General features: G+C 38.3%; 1 protein-coding gene across 1 annotated transcript in view; it reads left to right on the forward strand.

The window, feature by feature from the left end:
* The window catches only part of CRB1 (crumbs cell polarity complex component 1), a 100,195-nt gene that overhangs the window by 61,890 nt on the left and 20,645 nt on the right, over window positions 1–17,660 (forward strand). Inside the window, exons 7-11 of the mRNA XM_051625150.1 lie at window positions 4,355–5,308; window positions 9,061–9,611; window positions 9,965–10,130; window positions 13,154–14,060; window positions 15,225–15,353. Of these exons, the coding sequence (XP_051481110.1) occupies window positions 4,355–5,308; window positions 9,061–9,611; window positions 9,965–10,130; window positions 13,154–14,060; window positions 15,225–15,353 (2,707 nt within the window). The remainder of the gene's footprint in view (window positions 1–4,354; window positions 5,309–9,060; window positions 9,612–9,964; window positions 10,131–13,153; window positions 14,061–15,224; window positions 15,354–17,660) is intronic.

Consider the following 17,660-nt stretch of genomic DNA (forward strand, 5'->3'; position numbering starts at 1 on the left):
ACAGTGACTGTAAAGAGTTTATTTGGGTTAACAAACCTCTTGAAAATGAAAGAAAATATGTCCTAAAAAATACCTTGTAAAATAATGAAAAGTGACAAATTGAACAGATCCTAAAAATATGCCTCTCTGTGAAACATAATTAAAGATTAGTGTGAGCAAACTTGAAAAAAACTTATTGAAAAACAATTTAACTAGAATACATATCTATTGTGTAAGCAGTTTAATGAGTCTTACATTAAGCCTTGTTGATCTGGCTTGGGCAAAATACACCATCAGACTACATCAGCAGGTACAGAAGTGGAGCAAGCTAATCCTGGAAAGGAAGCCTTTATACTAAGAACTGTGCTGAATTTTTCAGAAACTTACTTTGTGGACTGCTTAAGTGCTAAAAGATCTTTTTCCTTTGGAAAAAGATGGTTGCAACTAGGATACAGGTTTACATCATTTTAATGACAATGTTTACAGGTAAATATTTTCTTTTTTGTGACATTATATTGTGTACTTAGACTGTATTGAAAGTAGAGTATCTATCCAGGCTGTTTGCTTGTATTTGCTTAATATTTATACAGTGTCAAGGAACTGAAAAGGCAGAAGGCTGTAAAAAGATTTCTAACCAAAGATGTGTAGCAAAAATGTAAGTCAGATAATACTTTTACTATTGTTTAATCAAAATGAAAATTAGTGGCCTTCAGCAGAATTATGCTTGAGTAACAGCTTTTATCATCCTGCTTCTGCAGGAAACCTTTGCTGCTAAATTTGAAACAGACAGTTTAATCAAGAAGTTAACAGTTAGAAAACTGCTACCCTATCATAATAATATGTAAGTGAAAAAAGGAGACAGATTGTACGTGATGTTATCAAACTGAGTCAAAGGAGCTGTTTCATCTCTGTTTTGAAATAAACATTACAGGAGGAAAAAGTAATAATTATCTATGAAAATATGTTACAAATATTCACATTATCTGAAATTTTAGGTAGGTGTGTATTATATTTAGAGGAAAAAAATGCTGAATTATTTTATTTTAAAAACACAAATATGTTTAGCTGAAGTAATGCATGGAAACACTGACAAGAAAATAATAGTTCCCCTTGCACTTGCTTTGGTGTGTTTTACATCTTTTGAGAATACTTTTTTTACATGCTAAATTACTCCAACCTGAGCTATTTGAACTGCTTATACAGTTCTATAAATATTGACTAATCCTTTTATCTAGAATGCTTTTATCTTGAATGACAGTGGTCTTTGCTTGTATAGCAATTGGCAGATAACAAGGAATATCCACACCACTTATAAGAACAGCTGCTTTTTTTTTCTTTTATATGAAAAAATGGCTTATTATTTGTCTTTTGTTGTGACCTATCTTTATAGTTGTGCTGATCTTATAAAATAATAGGCATATAGATGTAAGTGTACACATGTGTATATATATATACACACAATCCAGCAAAATAATTATTTTGTTACATATTATTAACATAATTACTTTAAAAATAAGCATTGTATTCAGACACTGAAATGCTTATGAAATCACAAATATTTAAGTGGCTCTATTTCCGTCACTTTGCATTTAATAACGGATGTTATTGATTTTCTAAAAGCAAGGAATACACTAACAATGTGTACCTCCTCATACAACTTTTATTTCTTTGTTAGACATTGCTGCTTTTGTTATCAAATGTTTTAGCTAAATTTAATGGTAGAAATATATATGATTTCCAAACAAGTTTAGGATTCTCATGAAATCTTTTCATTAATTTTCTTTCTAATTCGATTAAGTAGAGAACGATACAGACACTAAATTTATAGTGAAGTTTGGTTCAATTTTGGCATATGTTTCATCCTTCCCAGAGACAAGCCACTATTCTCAGCTGTGACTCTGACCACAGCTACAAGGCAAAGGTGATGCCTCTCAGGTGTTGTGGGATAACAAACTAATATACATAGAGTCAGTAGGTGTTACTGAAAATGCAGCAACCAGGTATCTAGCCATTCACTATGCTGATTTTTCTCTATGGAAGGTTTTATAGGGGCTCCTAGTCTATAAATCCTTAAGCATGCTCTGACCCTCTGAAGCCCCATGACAAGGCTAAGTACATCCCTGATCCTGCTGCTTCTAGGCTGCAGTAATTTTTATCTCTGACATGAAAACATGAAGAGACCTGTATTTTTACAGTTCTCATGTGAAGACTGAGTTGTATACAAGACCTGTGGACACATTGTTCTCAATGTCAAAGCACGGAAGGAACAAATATCAGGCAAGAGATGTAATAAAACAGTGACCATAACAGAAAACAGTTCATGGTAACTTCACTTTTCATATACTAGAATAGGAAAAGCAGGACAAGTTGCTAACACAGAAATTGCCACAGACTGGGCAAAGCAGATATTGTTCTGGCCCCTAGTCAGTAACGGTTTGGGAAGTGCACTTCACTTTGAGAAAGTCAGTCCCAATGAGTCATATTTCTGCCAGATGCCACTACAGATTAAGGTATACATAGACATCTCACATTGGAATGAATATGAGTCTGTCTGAAAAACAGAGACTGTTGCTGTAAAACCCCCCTGTCAGACCAGGGAGATAGCATTAGCTGTGTCTGATAATCTGAAGCTTCAAATAGGAACTATATGCTGTAACTGAAGACTGATGAGTGAGGAGGATCACTGCAGGGAGAGCCTTTCATATACACACTATGACCACTTCACTCTGGATGATCTTTTAAACAAATCTCAACCGATTCTCAGTTCCCTTCTGGCTCTCCTGTAACTTACCACTCTCTGAGATGGGTCTAGTTACAACTGTGATTGAATAAAGTGGACAGGCAAGGAATTAGCCTGAGTAACGACATTTATCTACTGCTATTTGAAGCAATTCATTGTGGTTGAATGCTGCTTTGTAATTTTCCATGAAAAAATGCCTATATTTTGCTGTAAAAATAAAGCTTGATGGAAATTTGTATGTAAAGCTAGGTGTGGTGCCTGGTACCTAGCTGCAACTCTCTCAGGATACCCTGTTATCTAACTTACAGGCACCAGTTTTGCTGTGGGGACAGGCATAATTATATCTATAAACTGCTTTGTGCTGATTACAGTAATTTGAAAAATAATTGCAAAGAATTTCTTATTTTTCTCTAGAATAACTATGAAGGGAAATGGAAATATTAGGATTTGCACTTAGCATGAGTGTTAAAAAAATTATTTTGATATTTTGACTGCTTCCAAGGGAGATAAGAAACAGATTATTCCTGATCCATTGCATACACATTGGTCACTTGATTGCTCAAGGGAAAAGTTACTATAATTACTACTTTATAGATGAACAACTGTGCAGAAGGATAAACAGATTAGTTTCACAAGAGGAACAGATTTGTTTCTCTTTGTGAAGTCTGATCCAGTAGACATACTTAGATCTCATCTATCAAATGACAGTGAAGTTCAGATGAGGGGCCTTCCTTTTAGCCAATATACCAGAAGCCAAACATTATGGAAGAAGAGAAAATATGAGTCTGTATTACCCATCTTCTATGGAAGTGCTCTCATCAGCAAGCTCTGAGACTTCTGAGACAATATTCCTTTCATCTCTTCTTGCTTTATATTTTGTATACAGGAGAGGTAAAGAGAGTTTTACTGTTGATACACTGTACAAGGGATATTCTGCTGGGACCTACAGGTTCACACCCCTCCAACAGCTTCTCTCAGATCCTCACATCCCAAGTGAACTCTCCTCACATTTTGCAGAGATGTTCACCTACTTGTCAGTCTGTCCCACTATATCATAAAGCAGTGATAAGTCCTGCGGCTCTCACTTGAAGATTGTTGCTCCCAGATGTTTCATACTGGACCAGAAATACTAGTCTGTAATCCTTCTACTGCTTGAACAAGTGTGACAGAGAATGAAAGACCAATGGACTATTCTCCAGGTCACCAACACACTGTATTATGAACAAGAATTAAGCAACAATTCACGGGGTTTTATATGTGATAAATAATTCAGTTCCTCTCAAAGCATTCCAGATTTCTGCCACAGAATAGGTGTGAAACAATTACTTGATCACACCTTTTGGAGGTGATGTTTATCTCAATTTCATTACATTATCCATATCAAAACTGTCCGTTTCTTTGGTTCTTTTCTCCAAAATGTAATTATCACTAAGATGTTTATATAATACTTTGCAGAAGAAAACAATAGCATGTGGATGGTATTTTATATTTAACATTTTTTAGACTTGTGAATCAATCATATCAAGACATTCCACTCTAAATAAAGATAAATTAATAAAGCATACGTTATTAAAGATGTCACTTTAGGCTACAGATGTCTGTACCAAAATGCCTAACTCTTTATTTATTTTTCAGGTACTCACTGTGAAGAAGACATCAACGAATGTCAGATGAACCCTTGCCAAAATGGTGGAATCTGTGAGAATTTTCCTGGGAATTACACTTGCCATTGCCCACCTGCAGACAAAGAAGGGATTTATTATGGTGGCTGGAACTGTACAGAAGTCCTCCGTGGCTGTACTGATCAGCAATGCCAAAACAATGGAATATGTATCCCACATTTAAAAAATGGCCAACATGGATTCAGCTGCATATGTTCACCTGGATACACTGGAATACACTGTGAAACTGTAACCACACTTTCTTTTCAAGGAAACAGTTTCCTTCTGTGGAAGAATCCCCTGACCTCGAAGAAGGAATTTTTGTATAATATAAAACTGAGGTTTCAAACTGTGCAGCCTACAGCTTTTCTGTTTTACCGAGGGGACAAAAATACATTTGTGAAGCTGGAGTTACTCGATGGCTACTTATGCTTATCCGTGCAAGTCAAGAACCAGCCGCAGGCTCCTTTGCATATTCCCCACAATGTCAGTGATGGAGAATGGCACTGGGTGGAGGTAACCTTGGCAAGGGCTGTAACTCTTCATTTGCTTGACAGCTCTTGTGTAGAATCATGTCTCAATAAAACATCTGCTGTGCTAGATAACGATCACGTGATGCTTGCATTCCAGAGCACACTTTTGGGTGGCTTACCGGCCGGGAACATGAGCGGCAACTCTCTACTTAACATCTATAATATACACTCTGCACCTTCGTTTGTAGGCTGTCTTCAGGACATTGAAATAGACCTGACTGTTATTACTCCAGAGAATGCATCACTTGAATCATCTTTAAATGTCAGGACAGGATGTGCTAGAAAGGACTGGTGTGAAACCCACCCATGTCAGAACAGGGGACGCTGTACCAACCTCTGGCTGAGCTACCACTGCGATTGCCACCGGCCGTACACTGGGCCAACCTGTGCAACAGGTAAGGGAATGCTGTTGGGATTTGTGTTTCAAGTGGTTGCTGAAAACATGATCATAAACACTCCTGTTTATCTGGTGGTGAAACAGCATGACCCTTAGGATCTCTGGAGCTTAATGTTAACCGGTAAGAAAGTGCAAGAGGTTAGTAGTAGCATGCCTTCTTTATTTTCCAGTTACCTTCCCAGGAAGGCTGCATTTCAGCCTGACAAAAAAAGTCAGGCTCAACTGGTGGATTCCACTCATCCAGTTTTAAAATCTTCTTAGTGCCCTGAGCAGGCCATAAACTCCAGAAAACTGTAGTTCACTGGAGGTTATGTACCCTGAGTAAAATTTAGAAAGCAACCAAGTCACTTGGAGTTTAAGTCTTACTTTTCAAAGCATTCTTTGAAAACCTTATCCTCAAACTCTCCAGGGTTTTATAGAGAAACTCATTTAAGGCAATGAAAGGCAAGCAAGAGTACTGCAAGTTAAAAAAAAAAAAAAAAAAGAGATTCCTATTTTAAATAATGAACAAGATTATATTATTAACTTAATCTGATTAGCCTAAGGAGAAGGCAGGGCTTCAGAGGCTGGAAACAGGGCCCATTCATCTCTCAGCTGGTCCCAAGGCAGCTCTGGACAAACACTAATGAAGGCTGCGATTACCAGAGAGCTGCTTGGTGACCAGAGGGAAACATGGGCCATGTCTCAGCAAACAAAAGAGCACATCTCAGTAAACAGCCTCTTTGGCAGTGATGAACAGGAATACAAAAGCTGCAGCAGCCTTTATCACTTTCCCTGCTACAAATGATCTTTCCAAGCACAGGCTGAGGCAAAGTGGAAGGACAACAGGAGGTCCCTGCCCAGCCCCCTGCCATACTGCTTCCAGTGTGTGAAACTCTCTGGAGCTGTAAATACAGAACTCCTCAGAAGCCCTGAGGAGCATTTCTGGTGGACTCTGCAATCCTTCCTCAGCAAAAGTTTTAGGGATTTCAAACAAACAGTTTTGTTTAGGAAAATTGTACAGGACTGAGTCTTCCTGCAGCACCCTTGCCCCTGCTTCCCTCTCTGCCCCCTTGATAACCATCCCACACATAGTGGATCCTACCAATGTTTAGGGAGGGAGAAATGCACATGTACATACATACACGCATATATTTACCTACACATATTTGCTGAGTGGACTGGAAAAAATGAAGTACAACAGCAGAGCCATTGTCAGATTGGAATGGACAGATTCTAAACTGGCGTAAACTGGCGTGGCTGCACAGTCGCCAGTGAAGCTGCATTGATTTACATCAGCTGAATGACTGGCCCCAGGGGTTTATTGAATGCATGGCTGCAGAAAGCTGTAGCTTGAAATACACTTCAAAATGTTTAAATACAATTTCATTTTGTATGCTCTACTTAATAGTTATCAATACTTTTCAATAGTTTTTCTTTTTGGTTTTATTGCAAAATGACAAAGTCTGAGAGGTAATTGTAACAGACTTCTTTGAAGTCTAGCTGTAATTTATCCAAAGATTTGGAAAGCAACTTTGCAGTATAGGACAACATCTGGTAAATATGTTTGCCTCCTTATATGAAGCAAAATTAAAACCAGTCAGGGCCAGGAGAGGCTTATAGTGGCATTGGAACTGTTGAGAATGATTAGAAAGCATGCATTTTTTAATTTTTTTTTTTTTTTTTTGCTGACCACAGTATTCCCTGCAAATCATGGCACCATGCCATTTTGATACATAGGTTCTAGATATATGCCATATTTAAAAGCCTGTGGCAGCTTTCTTAAAAAGCAGAGTGGGGGAGACTTGTGGTAAAGGATAACCTAAGAAATGCTAGTGTCTTTTTGAAGAAAAGTTGCTGCCAAGTATTTAATTGACAAGAGGCAATATTTTCACTACATATACAAAATAACAAACAGATGTTGACTCATTTTGATCAACATCCAGATGTTGTGACCCAAGAGGTTAATATTGACTAAGGTGATGCTAGTCATCTCATCTAACAGAAAATCAGTTTGATGATATATATTTGTATATTTATAAATAGAAAGAAATGTAACAAAATAACTGTTAACATGAAATAGCTTTTTGAAGGTCAATGCTTCATTCAAATACTGCAAATGTGCAATCCTCATTCCAGCAGAAATTTTCTTTTCACCCTGATGAAAAAATGTCTGTCCCTAGCACCACCTCACAAAGATATAACTTAGAGATTTAATGCCTCAAAACATCCATTTCAAGAGATACTTTACATACCTTGGTTTTAACAAGCACATGTATATGTATCAGTAGTCTTATTAATAGAATTATAGTATTTCAAATATAATGATGAAATCGCCTGTTTAGGAACAAGTAATTCCTGGTGCTAAATGATACTACTGAGCCACATAGTAGTGCAGTGTGGCTATTAAGGGTCTGTTGGGGCTTCACAGTTAGTTCCCTGTTTTCATTGGGTTTTTTTATGTAGTCATAAAAAAAAATAGTGCTGCAGGCAGAAACTGGGCCTATGAGGTCTCACTCTAGGAGTTTTACTGCACAAAGGAGGACTGACTCCTTAACTATGTGAGCATTTTTTAAAAGCTTGGTTTATTCTTTCTATGAATTTGATATATTAAAAATAGCTCTTGAAAGTTTTTAGGCAGGAAGTCTATAATATTGAGGACAAGATCACAAAACTTAAAGTGTAAAAATAGAAACACTTTGTTGTGCTTTAACGAGATGATTCATCAGAATAAAATACGGTTTGGGCTACATATCTCATATCCTTACAAGTCTGAAAATCATTACTGAAAATAGACTAAGGGAGAGAGACAGATGGTTTTGGTTTAATCGTTTTAATTGATAAGAAGAAGAAAAAAAAAGAAAAAAAAAAGAAAAAGAAGAAAGAAAGAAAGAAAGAAAGAAAGAAAGAAAGAAAGAAAGAAAGAAAGAAAGAAAGAAAGAAAGAAAGAAAGAAAGAAAGAAAGAAAGAAAGAAAGAAAGAAAGAAAGAAAGAAAGAAAGAAAGAAAGAAAGAAAGAAAGAAAGAAAGAAAGAAAGAAAGAAAGAAAGAAAGAAAGAAAGAAAGAAAGAAAGAAAAAGGCTTCCTTGATGCTGGATTCTTTTCACCCCTCATGACACCATAGCATTCTGGGCACTTACAGGACTGAGCAGGATTCATAACTGGATGCAAGTTGATGCATACAAGCAAGTGTTGAGCCCTAGCAATAGAAAGTCTGTCAGAGATCTGGGGACCTCAGGCAGCACCAAATAGGTGCCCTCTTTGGAGGTTTTACACAAGAGGGATTGGCTGAGCCACTTTTGGTTATTTCAATATTTGGAATCACTGCAAAAAATATCACAAAGTTCCAAAATTACATTAACTTCCGTGGTCATCAGAGAATGAAAGCAGCTAGGTTCTTTTCAAAATAATCTGAAGACAAATCCAAGAAACTACAGAAATCTGTCCTTGTTTAACCATTTGCAAACACAGCATTATACAGAGCACGATAAAGGGGAAAAATATGCCAAATAATACAACATCTGTTCCTGTACTGGGCTTTAATGCTACAGCCATGAAAGTGAACAAGAATTTTGAAATAGAAGCTATTTACAGCTGGATCAAGTCTGTATTCATCCATAAATATCAGCACATCTTACTGCCATAAGTAAATATTACCAAAAGTATCTATTTGATCATTGCATTGGCTCCCATGTCATTTAGCCCTAACTATTAAATTTTTCTCTCTTCTTTTCTCTCTTTTATCATCTTTTCCTGTATCTCTAACCTCAAGAGTACATTCCAGGCCGGTTTGGATCTGAGGACTCGTCAGGCTATGCTGCTTTTTCTGGTGATGCCATTCAGAATGAAAATTTGAACATATCAATGTTTGTCCGAACACGTAAATCTTCTGGCTTGTTACTGGCTTTAAGAAACAGCACTCACATCTACGTAAGAGTGTACTTGGAAGGTGGGAAACTCACAATGTTAGCTCTAAATTCCATGAAGTTATTAGGGAAACACTCCATGAATGATGGAAACTTTTACTTAACAACATTAAAAATAGAACCAAGTAAGATGGAATTGTTTCAGTCCTCTCAATATCTAGGCTTTATTTCTACTCCAGTACTAACCATCCAAAGTAAGGATATTCTTTACATTGGAGGCTTACCAGATAACAAAGAAACTGATGAAAATGGCAAGTATTTCAAAGGCTGCATCCAAGATGTAAGAGTGAATAACCAGCTGCTGGAATTCTTCCCTATCACCAATCCACTGAATTCTCTTATCAACCAAACTCTGATCAATGTCACCCAAGGCTGCACTGGTGACAACCTCTGCAAGGTAAGAATGGCATTTTTCAGAAAATATTCACATTTTCGTAATGGGGAATTTCATTTAAATGTTCATACATTATTTGATGATAATGAAATGAAAATATGTAAGAATGCTAGAAATAACAGATTTTGTTGAGTTAGGCTACATATGATTAATATCAGCAGAAAAATGTGTTTACCTAGAGGAGAAAGAAAATATTTTAAGGTTGAAATACTGTTTTTCACCAATTATTGATCGTTACCACTTTCCATCTGAAAGAAACAGAACTCTCCTTTTTGCCAAACAGTCTCCCAACCCTTAGAGCTGGGAGTCCACCAGCTTTTGTTCATGCTTAGGTTGCCTCTTCTTTTTCCCCATAGTCCAACCCTTGCCACAATGGTGGTGTATGCTATTCCATCTGGGATGACTTCACTTGCACGTGTCCCCCTAACACGGCAGGGAAGGCATGCGAGGAAGTAAAGTGGTGTGAGCTTGGGCCCTGTCCTCATGAAGCACATTGTCAGCTGGTGCACCATGGATTTGAATGTAGGTACATTTTAGTTATTCCTATCATGTCTGAAGATTAGAAGCAATAGACATTTTCTTAAAACTCGACATGCACTGCCTTTAAAGTTTGTTAAAATGTAATTGCTGTATTAAAATAATAATTATGTCAACTGTAAGTAACATTATTGAGAAGAGTCTGCCCCACCAAACCCAGAAATTTTCAACCAGGCCCACTGACACAGACACTGATGTTTACAGGACCTTTGCTTTTGACTTACTTAACCCAACTTATTGAGGTTGTACAATAGATCAGTATGTTGCTGAAGTGTGAGAGTAGCCTTCCTAGTCCTACTGCAAGGAGACATGAGGATATTCAGTGTTGGATTAGCCTTAGGAAGTTCTTCATCCCCCTGAAAAGACAAGACATGACAGCATGGATAATTTTATTTTCTTAAATGTTAAATATCTTTGAAGAAAGTCAACTTAATACCAGCAGTGCAGTTATTCAACTAGTAACTTCATAAGAACCACCTGCATGCCAAGCAGTCTATTTGAAAATTGATGACCATTAGCTGTCTTAAGAACTTTAGCCATCCTGCATATGTCTTTCTTTCTCCACTTTCTTTCTCCTTTCCACCCTGAGTGGAATTTAAAAAGCAAGTAAGGATTTTGAAGCAGTATTTTTCTTTTTGCTAAGAAAGCCCTAATGATGCTGTGAAGGAAGATAAATACACACACAGTCTGATGGAAGCTGTTAGAATGGCTGACCCTTAGGAATGAGAAGGTTGGTAAACAAAAGATTTCTATCGAAGACAATGTGCTGACAGACCAATACAATGCTCTTTTTGTTGAGACTGCAAGAATCAGCATTGCAGCACTTAAAAAATTTTATAACTGAAACTAAAATAATTGCACCTTCTCTTGCAGAAATCTTTAATGATAACATGAAAATATGTTATCTCATAAGCTTTACTGTTGCATATTATGGTAGAATATAAACACACAGAGAGTAGTGAAAAGTATCTGAACTGTTTGCTTTTGCTAAACTTAAGGTCATTTACACTGTTAGATCACCTTTAGATTTCTGTGCTGATTTATGTGGCAATAGTAGGGATTTTCCTTAACAGATATTCAAAAATTCCTGCACTACAGAGCTGTATTTTTAATCATAGAATAGAATCTGCTGAGTTGGAAGGGACCCATCAGGATCAGCGAGTCCAACTCCTGTCTCTGTGTAGGGCACCCCTAGAATCACACCATGTGCCTGAGAGCATCATCCAAATGCTTCTTGAACCCAGGCAGGCTTGGTGCTGTGACCCCTTCCCTGGGGAGCTTTTTCCACTGCTCAGCCACCCTTTGGATGAAAAACCTTTACCTGATAACTAACCTAAACCTGCCCTGATTCAGCTTCCTGCCATTTCCCCACCTCCACTGGTCACAGGAGTGAAGAGATCAGGACCTGCCCCATCTCTTCCCCTCGTGAGGAAGCCCCAGACTGCAATGAGGTCACCCCTCAGCCTCCTCTTCTCCAAGCTGAATAATCCAAGTGATCTCAGCCGCTCCTCATAAGTCATCCCATACAGCCCTTTCACCATCCTTGTGGCTCTCCTTTGGACACTTCCCAATAGCTTGATGTCTTTTTTCTATTTATATTTTATATTTACATTTAACTAGTTGTTTTCCTCACTACAGCATAGACTTCTTCTTGTTCAATTCAGGGTAATGAAAAAAAGAAGTTCTACTGGCCAGTGAGTTCTCTGCCAGCTTGGTGTCTCATGCTCTTGCTACCATTTTAAGCTCAGGACTTAATAAAGAGTTCTGCAGGAGTATTTTAGCTTTATCAGCTAAAAAACCTCAGCTTTGTGAGGCATTAAAAAATTTAAAATATCAGAAATAATTTTGAAAAGCTCTGACTTTCATTTTCCTTACGGTTTCTTCTGGGGAAACTTTTCCTATGTGTAAGACACCATATTTGATGCACCAGGCAATGTAGTTACACCCCTGCTGCCTTAGTGTCAGGATCAGCAGTCAGTAATTTTGTACTGGGACTCCCGGGGGTTCTTTTCATCACGATTTACTGGGCTCAGAGATAGTTCAGGAACCCACCTTGACTCAGTGCTAGGCTCTTTTAAAGCTAAATATATCTGAAGTACAGACAGAAGACATTCTTTCCTGTCGCTTCTCGCTGTCTATAATCCCCATAAATCTCAGAACGTGCAAATTGACAGCCCAGCGAGTTAGTGCATTTTAGTAGAAACAATGCTAATGAAAGATGTCAAATACCTTTGTGAAGATGTCCATAAAACTGCCACAATGTTGCCCATCAATTTTCACTCACAGCAGTGCAAACTGAGTGCTCGGCTGCCCTCCCAGTCCCACCAGCATGGGCTCAGTGCCATCAGTAGGGCTGTGGCTGCACCTGCACAGCAGGAGAAACTGGTATTCAACATGACAGGCAGGACTCTTCTTACACTGATTTTGAAGGGGCTTTTTGCCAACTGATTTAAATTAAATTCATCTTATTTGCATCAGTGATAGTAAATTAGGATCTAATCAAATACTCTCTAAAATATCTTTAGTTCTTTACCTAAGAAAAGAGGAATGAGAACAAAGGTTCACCTTGTCCAGATCTGTCGGCAGGGGGTGGGGGGGCAAACCTAGCTGCCCGTACTTAGGGAATGAACATAAAATACCAAATATGTATCTTTCTTTGAACTACTTTCTCAGCCTTATGTTTGAGTTGTACAAAATTATGATCATCTCCTTCTCTTTGTCTACAGATGAAAAAGAGAGATTACACTAATGTGGAATTGTATCTTTAGAATGATAACTTAAGATGATGCAAAGCAGCAGACTTTTTATATCCATGTTTGTGGTGCTGGCACTGCCCTGTCATTTCTATAGCCATAAGGGGCAGGCAGGGATAACTGAAACACTGGTGGATTGTTTTTCAGCAAACCCAGAAGGACTTGCATGACAGGGAGCACGGGCACTGAAGAGGTATTGTTCCACGTGTATTGGTTTAAAGCTGGCCTGGTTTCTCAATTACTATCTTTGCACAGGTCTTGCTAACGCAGTGTTTAGTGGCCGAAGCAGTGCGGTATTTTACAGAAGCAATGGGAAAATCAGCAGAGACCTCACCAATATCGTATTTGGCTTTCGAACCAGGGACACTGACGTGATCCTGCTGCATGCGGAGAAGGAGCCGGAGTTTGTCACCATCCGTATAAACAACTCCAGATTACTCTTTCAATTGCAAAGCGGCAACAGCTTTTATAAGCTGACCCTGGCTAGTTCACTGCTTGTGAGTGATGGGAAATGGCATCAAGTGATGGTCTCCATGGTAGAGCCCCTGTCCCAGTTCTCTAGATGGCACATTGATATAGATAACAAGAAAGACACTGCAACTAGCACGACTGCTGCAGGAAGCCTCAACTTTTTAAGAGAAGAGACAGACATCTATGTGGCTGACAAGGCTTTTGACAGTCTGGACGGCCTGCGGGGATGCATGAGCACCATAGAAATCAGTGGCATTTATCTCTCATACTTCGAAAATGCTGACATCCCTACTAAAAAACCTCAAGAGGAGCAATTTCTCAAAATATCAGCAAACCCTGCTCTTATTGGCTGTTCGCAGGTAGATGTCTGCAGCTCGGATCCCTGTATGCACGAGGGGATATGTGAAGACTTCTATACTTCTTACCATTGTTTGTGTCCCAAAGGATGGACTGGATCCCATTGCGAAGTGAACATCGATGAATGCTCTTCAAACCCCTGCATTCATGGAAACTGCACTGATGGGATCAGCTCTTACGAGTGCAGCTGTGAACCTGGTTACACAGGGGTAGATTGTGAAGAGGACATAGACTACTGCCGTGGCCACCAGTGTGCAAATGGGGCCACCTGCATTGATGGGATTAATGACTATTCTTGCCTGTGTGCTGGTAACTTCACTGGGAGATTTTGCAGGTACAAGGCAGATCCATATGATTTTGTCAGGTCTCTCCTAAAGGGTTATTACATCACTGATGTCTCCATTTTAAACACAGATGTTATGCATCCATCTATATATTAATCATGACTACAGAATTTCTGTATAAAGAGTCTGTAGTACAGAAAGATGTACAGGTCAGTTAGATGTGGACCGAGGCAGTGGAGAGCTGGCAACTCAGGTAGAGACTGATGAGGCAAAGAAGACAAGGAACAAGGTGCAGCTCTGCTGCTGAGCTCTGCTGCCAGCATGGGTCCTACAGGCCCTCTGATGACACGGTTGCAAGTCCACCAGAGCTCAGAGATAGCTGTGTTACCACTTTTAAGAAAAAAAGATTTAAAGCTATATGAATCTTTAAAACTATACTTTAGGAGTAACAGAGCTCTAGAATTATAAGTAGAGAAATTCAGAATTGGTGGGTGAGAGAAAATAACAATAGAAGGGCTTCTAAAGAAGTTCTTCTCCCCACCCACTTGTCTGCTAAGCCTCTTATTTTTAACTGTTCTAGTAAGCTGTCCAGGTATCACGTGAAACCATGTCAGTAACATGAGTGGATTGTTGTCCCTATTTTTTTTAATTTATTTGTGTTAAGAAATGAATAATTAACTTGCTAGTAAATACTTGCAAAAGGAAAACTAAGTTAAGCAAAAAAAAAACAAAAAACAAAAAACACACAAACCTTAAGTAAAACATGTTTTGAGAGTATTAAACCTCAGTTCCTGCTGTCTTCCCTTTGGACCATGCCCCAGGTAGTAACAGCATTGTTTCCCTGGTTCAGTTGCTGCCTGCCATGAGCCACGAGCACTCTGAGTACCCCAGGCACAGGTGAGTCAATGCACACAGGTGTGGGGTTTCCTTCCCAATGAGGAAATTAAGGAGACACTTGATATGTGCAGCCCCTGAAACTGTGTGTTCATTTTCAGGTAAAATGTAATGCCTTTCATATTGGTATTGAATTCTATTTGCCATCAGGAGCACCGTAGTAACAGTACTAGATTCCGCATGCAAACAACAAATCTGCAAGGCAGATCTAAATATTTTCCACTAAAGCAGTGGAGCAGAGTCAAATGAAAAGCTGAGAGAGCACAAGACATCCAGAAACAAGCAAAGTGCAAATAACTGCTGTTGCCTTATTTACCTAGATACAGAAGATTACCATACACAGTTTGTGGGAATGAAGAGAGAAACCTCACGTGTTTCAACTACGGCAACTGCACCGATCTCAGCGGCGAGCTGATGTGTGTGTGCCTGCCAGGATTTTCTGGAGAACGGTGAGATGCTTTGCCCAGCAGATCTTTGTGCAGTAATTCTTCCAAAAACTGTTCCAGAAGGGTCCAGAGGGAAACAGCCACAGGGGTTTTGCCCTCCTGAAGAACTACAGACAAAGCAGTTGTTTAAGTTCAACAGTTCCTGGGGGTCTGAAAGTATAGCAGCTCTACTTTGACAAAAAGTAAGATTCAATCCAATATAGCACCATGAACCATTCAGTCCAGTGCATTATTTCTTAGACAGCTTTGTACACTTGATTCTACATGCCTGGTTTGCCTGGATTTTGGCGTCTATGCCAATCTTGTTTATGACAAGTTAGAATGTTATTTTCCCATAGATGGAAACACACAAACCTATATATCCTGCTCATATATAAAAATCAGCTACAATACACTGACACATTACATACAAAGCTGTTTCACTTTCCCATGTATATATTTTTTCACAGGGATGGTATGAGATGAAATACCTGGAGATATCACAGCTTGTTACTTTTCTACTGAATGCTGAAGTACAAAAACAGAGTTACTCTTTGAAAAAGAATTTAAGAAATACTTTTTATGTATTACAGTTTAGTCTGAAACAGAGGGGCCCTCTTCACAATGAAATTCTTATCTTGTAGCATATCCACACTTGTAACACTTACCTTGTAACAATCCACACTTACCTTTTGATAACACTCTACAAACAGCTTTGGAGAAAGGAGGCCTGACAGCCTCAGGGGATAAGGTGCTGTAGAAATACAGGAAGACATTGCTCCAGTGATAGCTCAGTCCAAACAGGTAAGGGCACCTTTCTGGATAGTGAGAAAGAAAATACTTTACATGCTCTCTTTGTGAAATTAGCATTACATCACAGCAATAACCAAAAGTTCAACGTGACCAAGCCATGCTGACTCTGCTAACACAAACAAGTTTTCATCAAAAGATTTTCATTCTCTCAAAAACTCATTAACCCACTGATTTTGTGGAAACAGTACAGTAAGCTATAAAACATAGATGAAATTAAAATTTCCACCCACACAATGCATGGTGTAGTTGGCAGACATGTCCACATTGTACTGTTTAACTTAGCCAGCAGTTCTGTACACAACCTCACAGTATTCAATAAACAGGTGGGGTAAAAAATAATATATACATATAAAAGTAAAAGCATGTTCTTAGACACTTCTTCAGTGAGTGCATTTCTTAGAACTTCAAAGGAGAGTACTTTTTTCCTGAAAAGATTTCCCTTGCTCAAAGGAGCTACAGCTGTCTCCTGAAAACAGATTTTTCATTCAATTCAGGCCAGGATTTTCAAAATTACCAAAAGGAGGTTCTTAACTCTTCCTGAAGATGATTTGGATTCGGGTGCCTAATTCTCTGGAAGACTTGGGAGGGTTGTAGTTGTTTATTCTTATTTGCATAGGTAAGTTCATACCTATACAACTTTCATAAATTGGATACACACTTTAACTTTTTCAAGTATATTAATATAATTTACCATCAAAGAAAACTGTTGAAACATTTTTAGAGATTAATAAACAAAATCAGATAAAAGTGGTTAATACAAAGAACTGCTCTTATCTATTTTAACACTAAGAATTTATTGCTCGCTTATGAATATGACTGAACTAAGAAATTCCTTACAACTCAGAGAGAGTTTCTCATTCTTCTTCAAGACTAAACCTGCTTTCTTATCTGGATTAACCACTAGGATTATTTGAAAAAAAATAAGCAGCAGGGAATTAAAAGGGAATATTGTCAAAGCAGAAAAACACCAAATCATTAGTAGTTTTCAGACTATCTCATGCATTCCTCATTAATGTTCAATTGTTTCCCTTGAGAAATTATGAGAACTCAAATTTCCTTTGTCATCAGAATTAACTCAAAAACATTTACCAATATATATTTAAGCTTGTCAAGCTCTGTTCTGCACCATTCTTTTCATTCTTGGGGCCCACTTCAGAGAAACCAGAAAGTAGCATCAGCTGGGATCTAGTGACATGTCAAATTGAGGAAAAGAAAGAAAGAAAAGAAAAAAAAAAAAGGGCAAAAAGGCAGGAGAATATTCCCAGGAGCAGTCAGCTGGGAGAAACACACTTTTGTTTGACTTAAATCCAGACTACTGGGAAGGAAAAAATGCCCTCAGCTCCCCAGAACAATGAAAATGGATAAGCAAGTCCAGGAAGACTTGTGACAGATCTAGCTCTAAAATCATACACAAACTTTCACTTCACATTGCTAAGCACCATTAACTACTAAATGCTTTACAGAAATGAGATTTCCAGCTTAACTATCTGTGTTTGAAAACAATACAGGAAATTCAGG

Source organism: Apus apus, chromosome 7 (genome assembly GCF_020740795.1).
Source record: "Apus apus isolate bApuApu2 chromosome 7, bApuApu2.pri.cur, whole genome shotgun sequence".
Taxonomy (NCBI): domain Eukaryota; kingdom Metazoa; phylum Chordata; class Aves; order Apodiformes; family Apodidae; genus Apus; species Apus apus.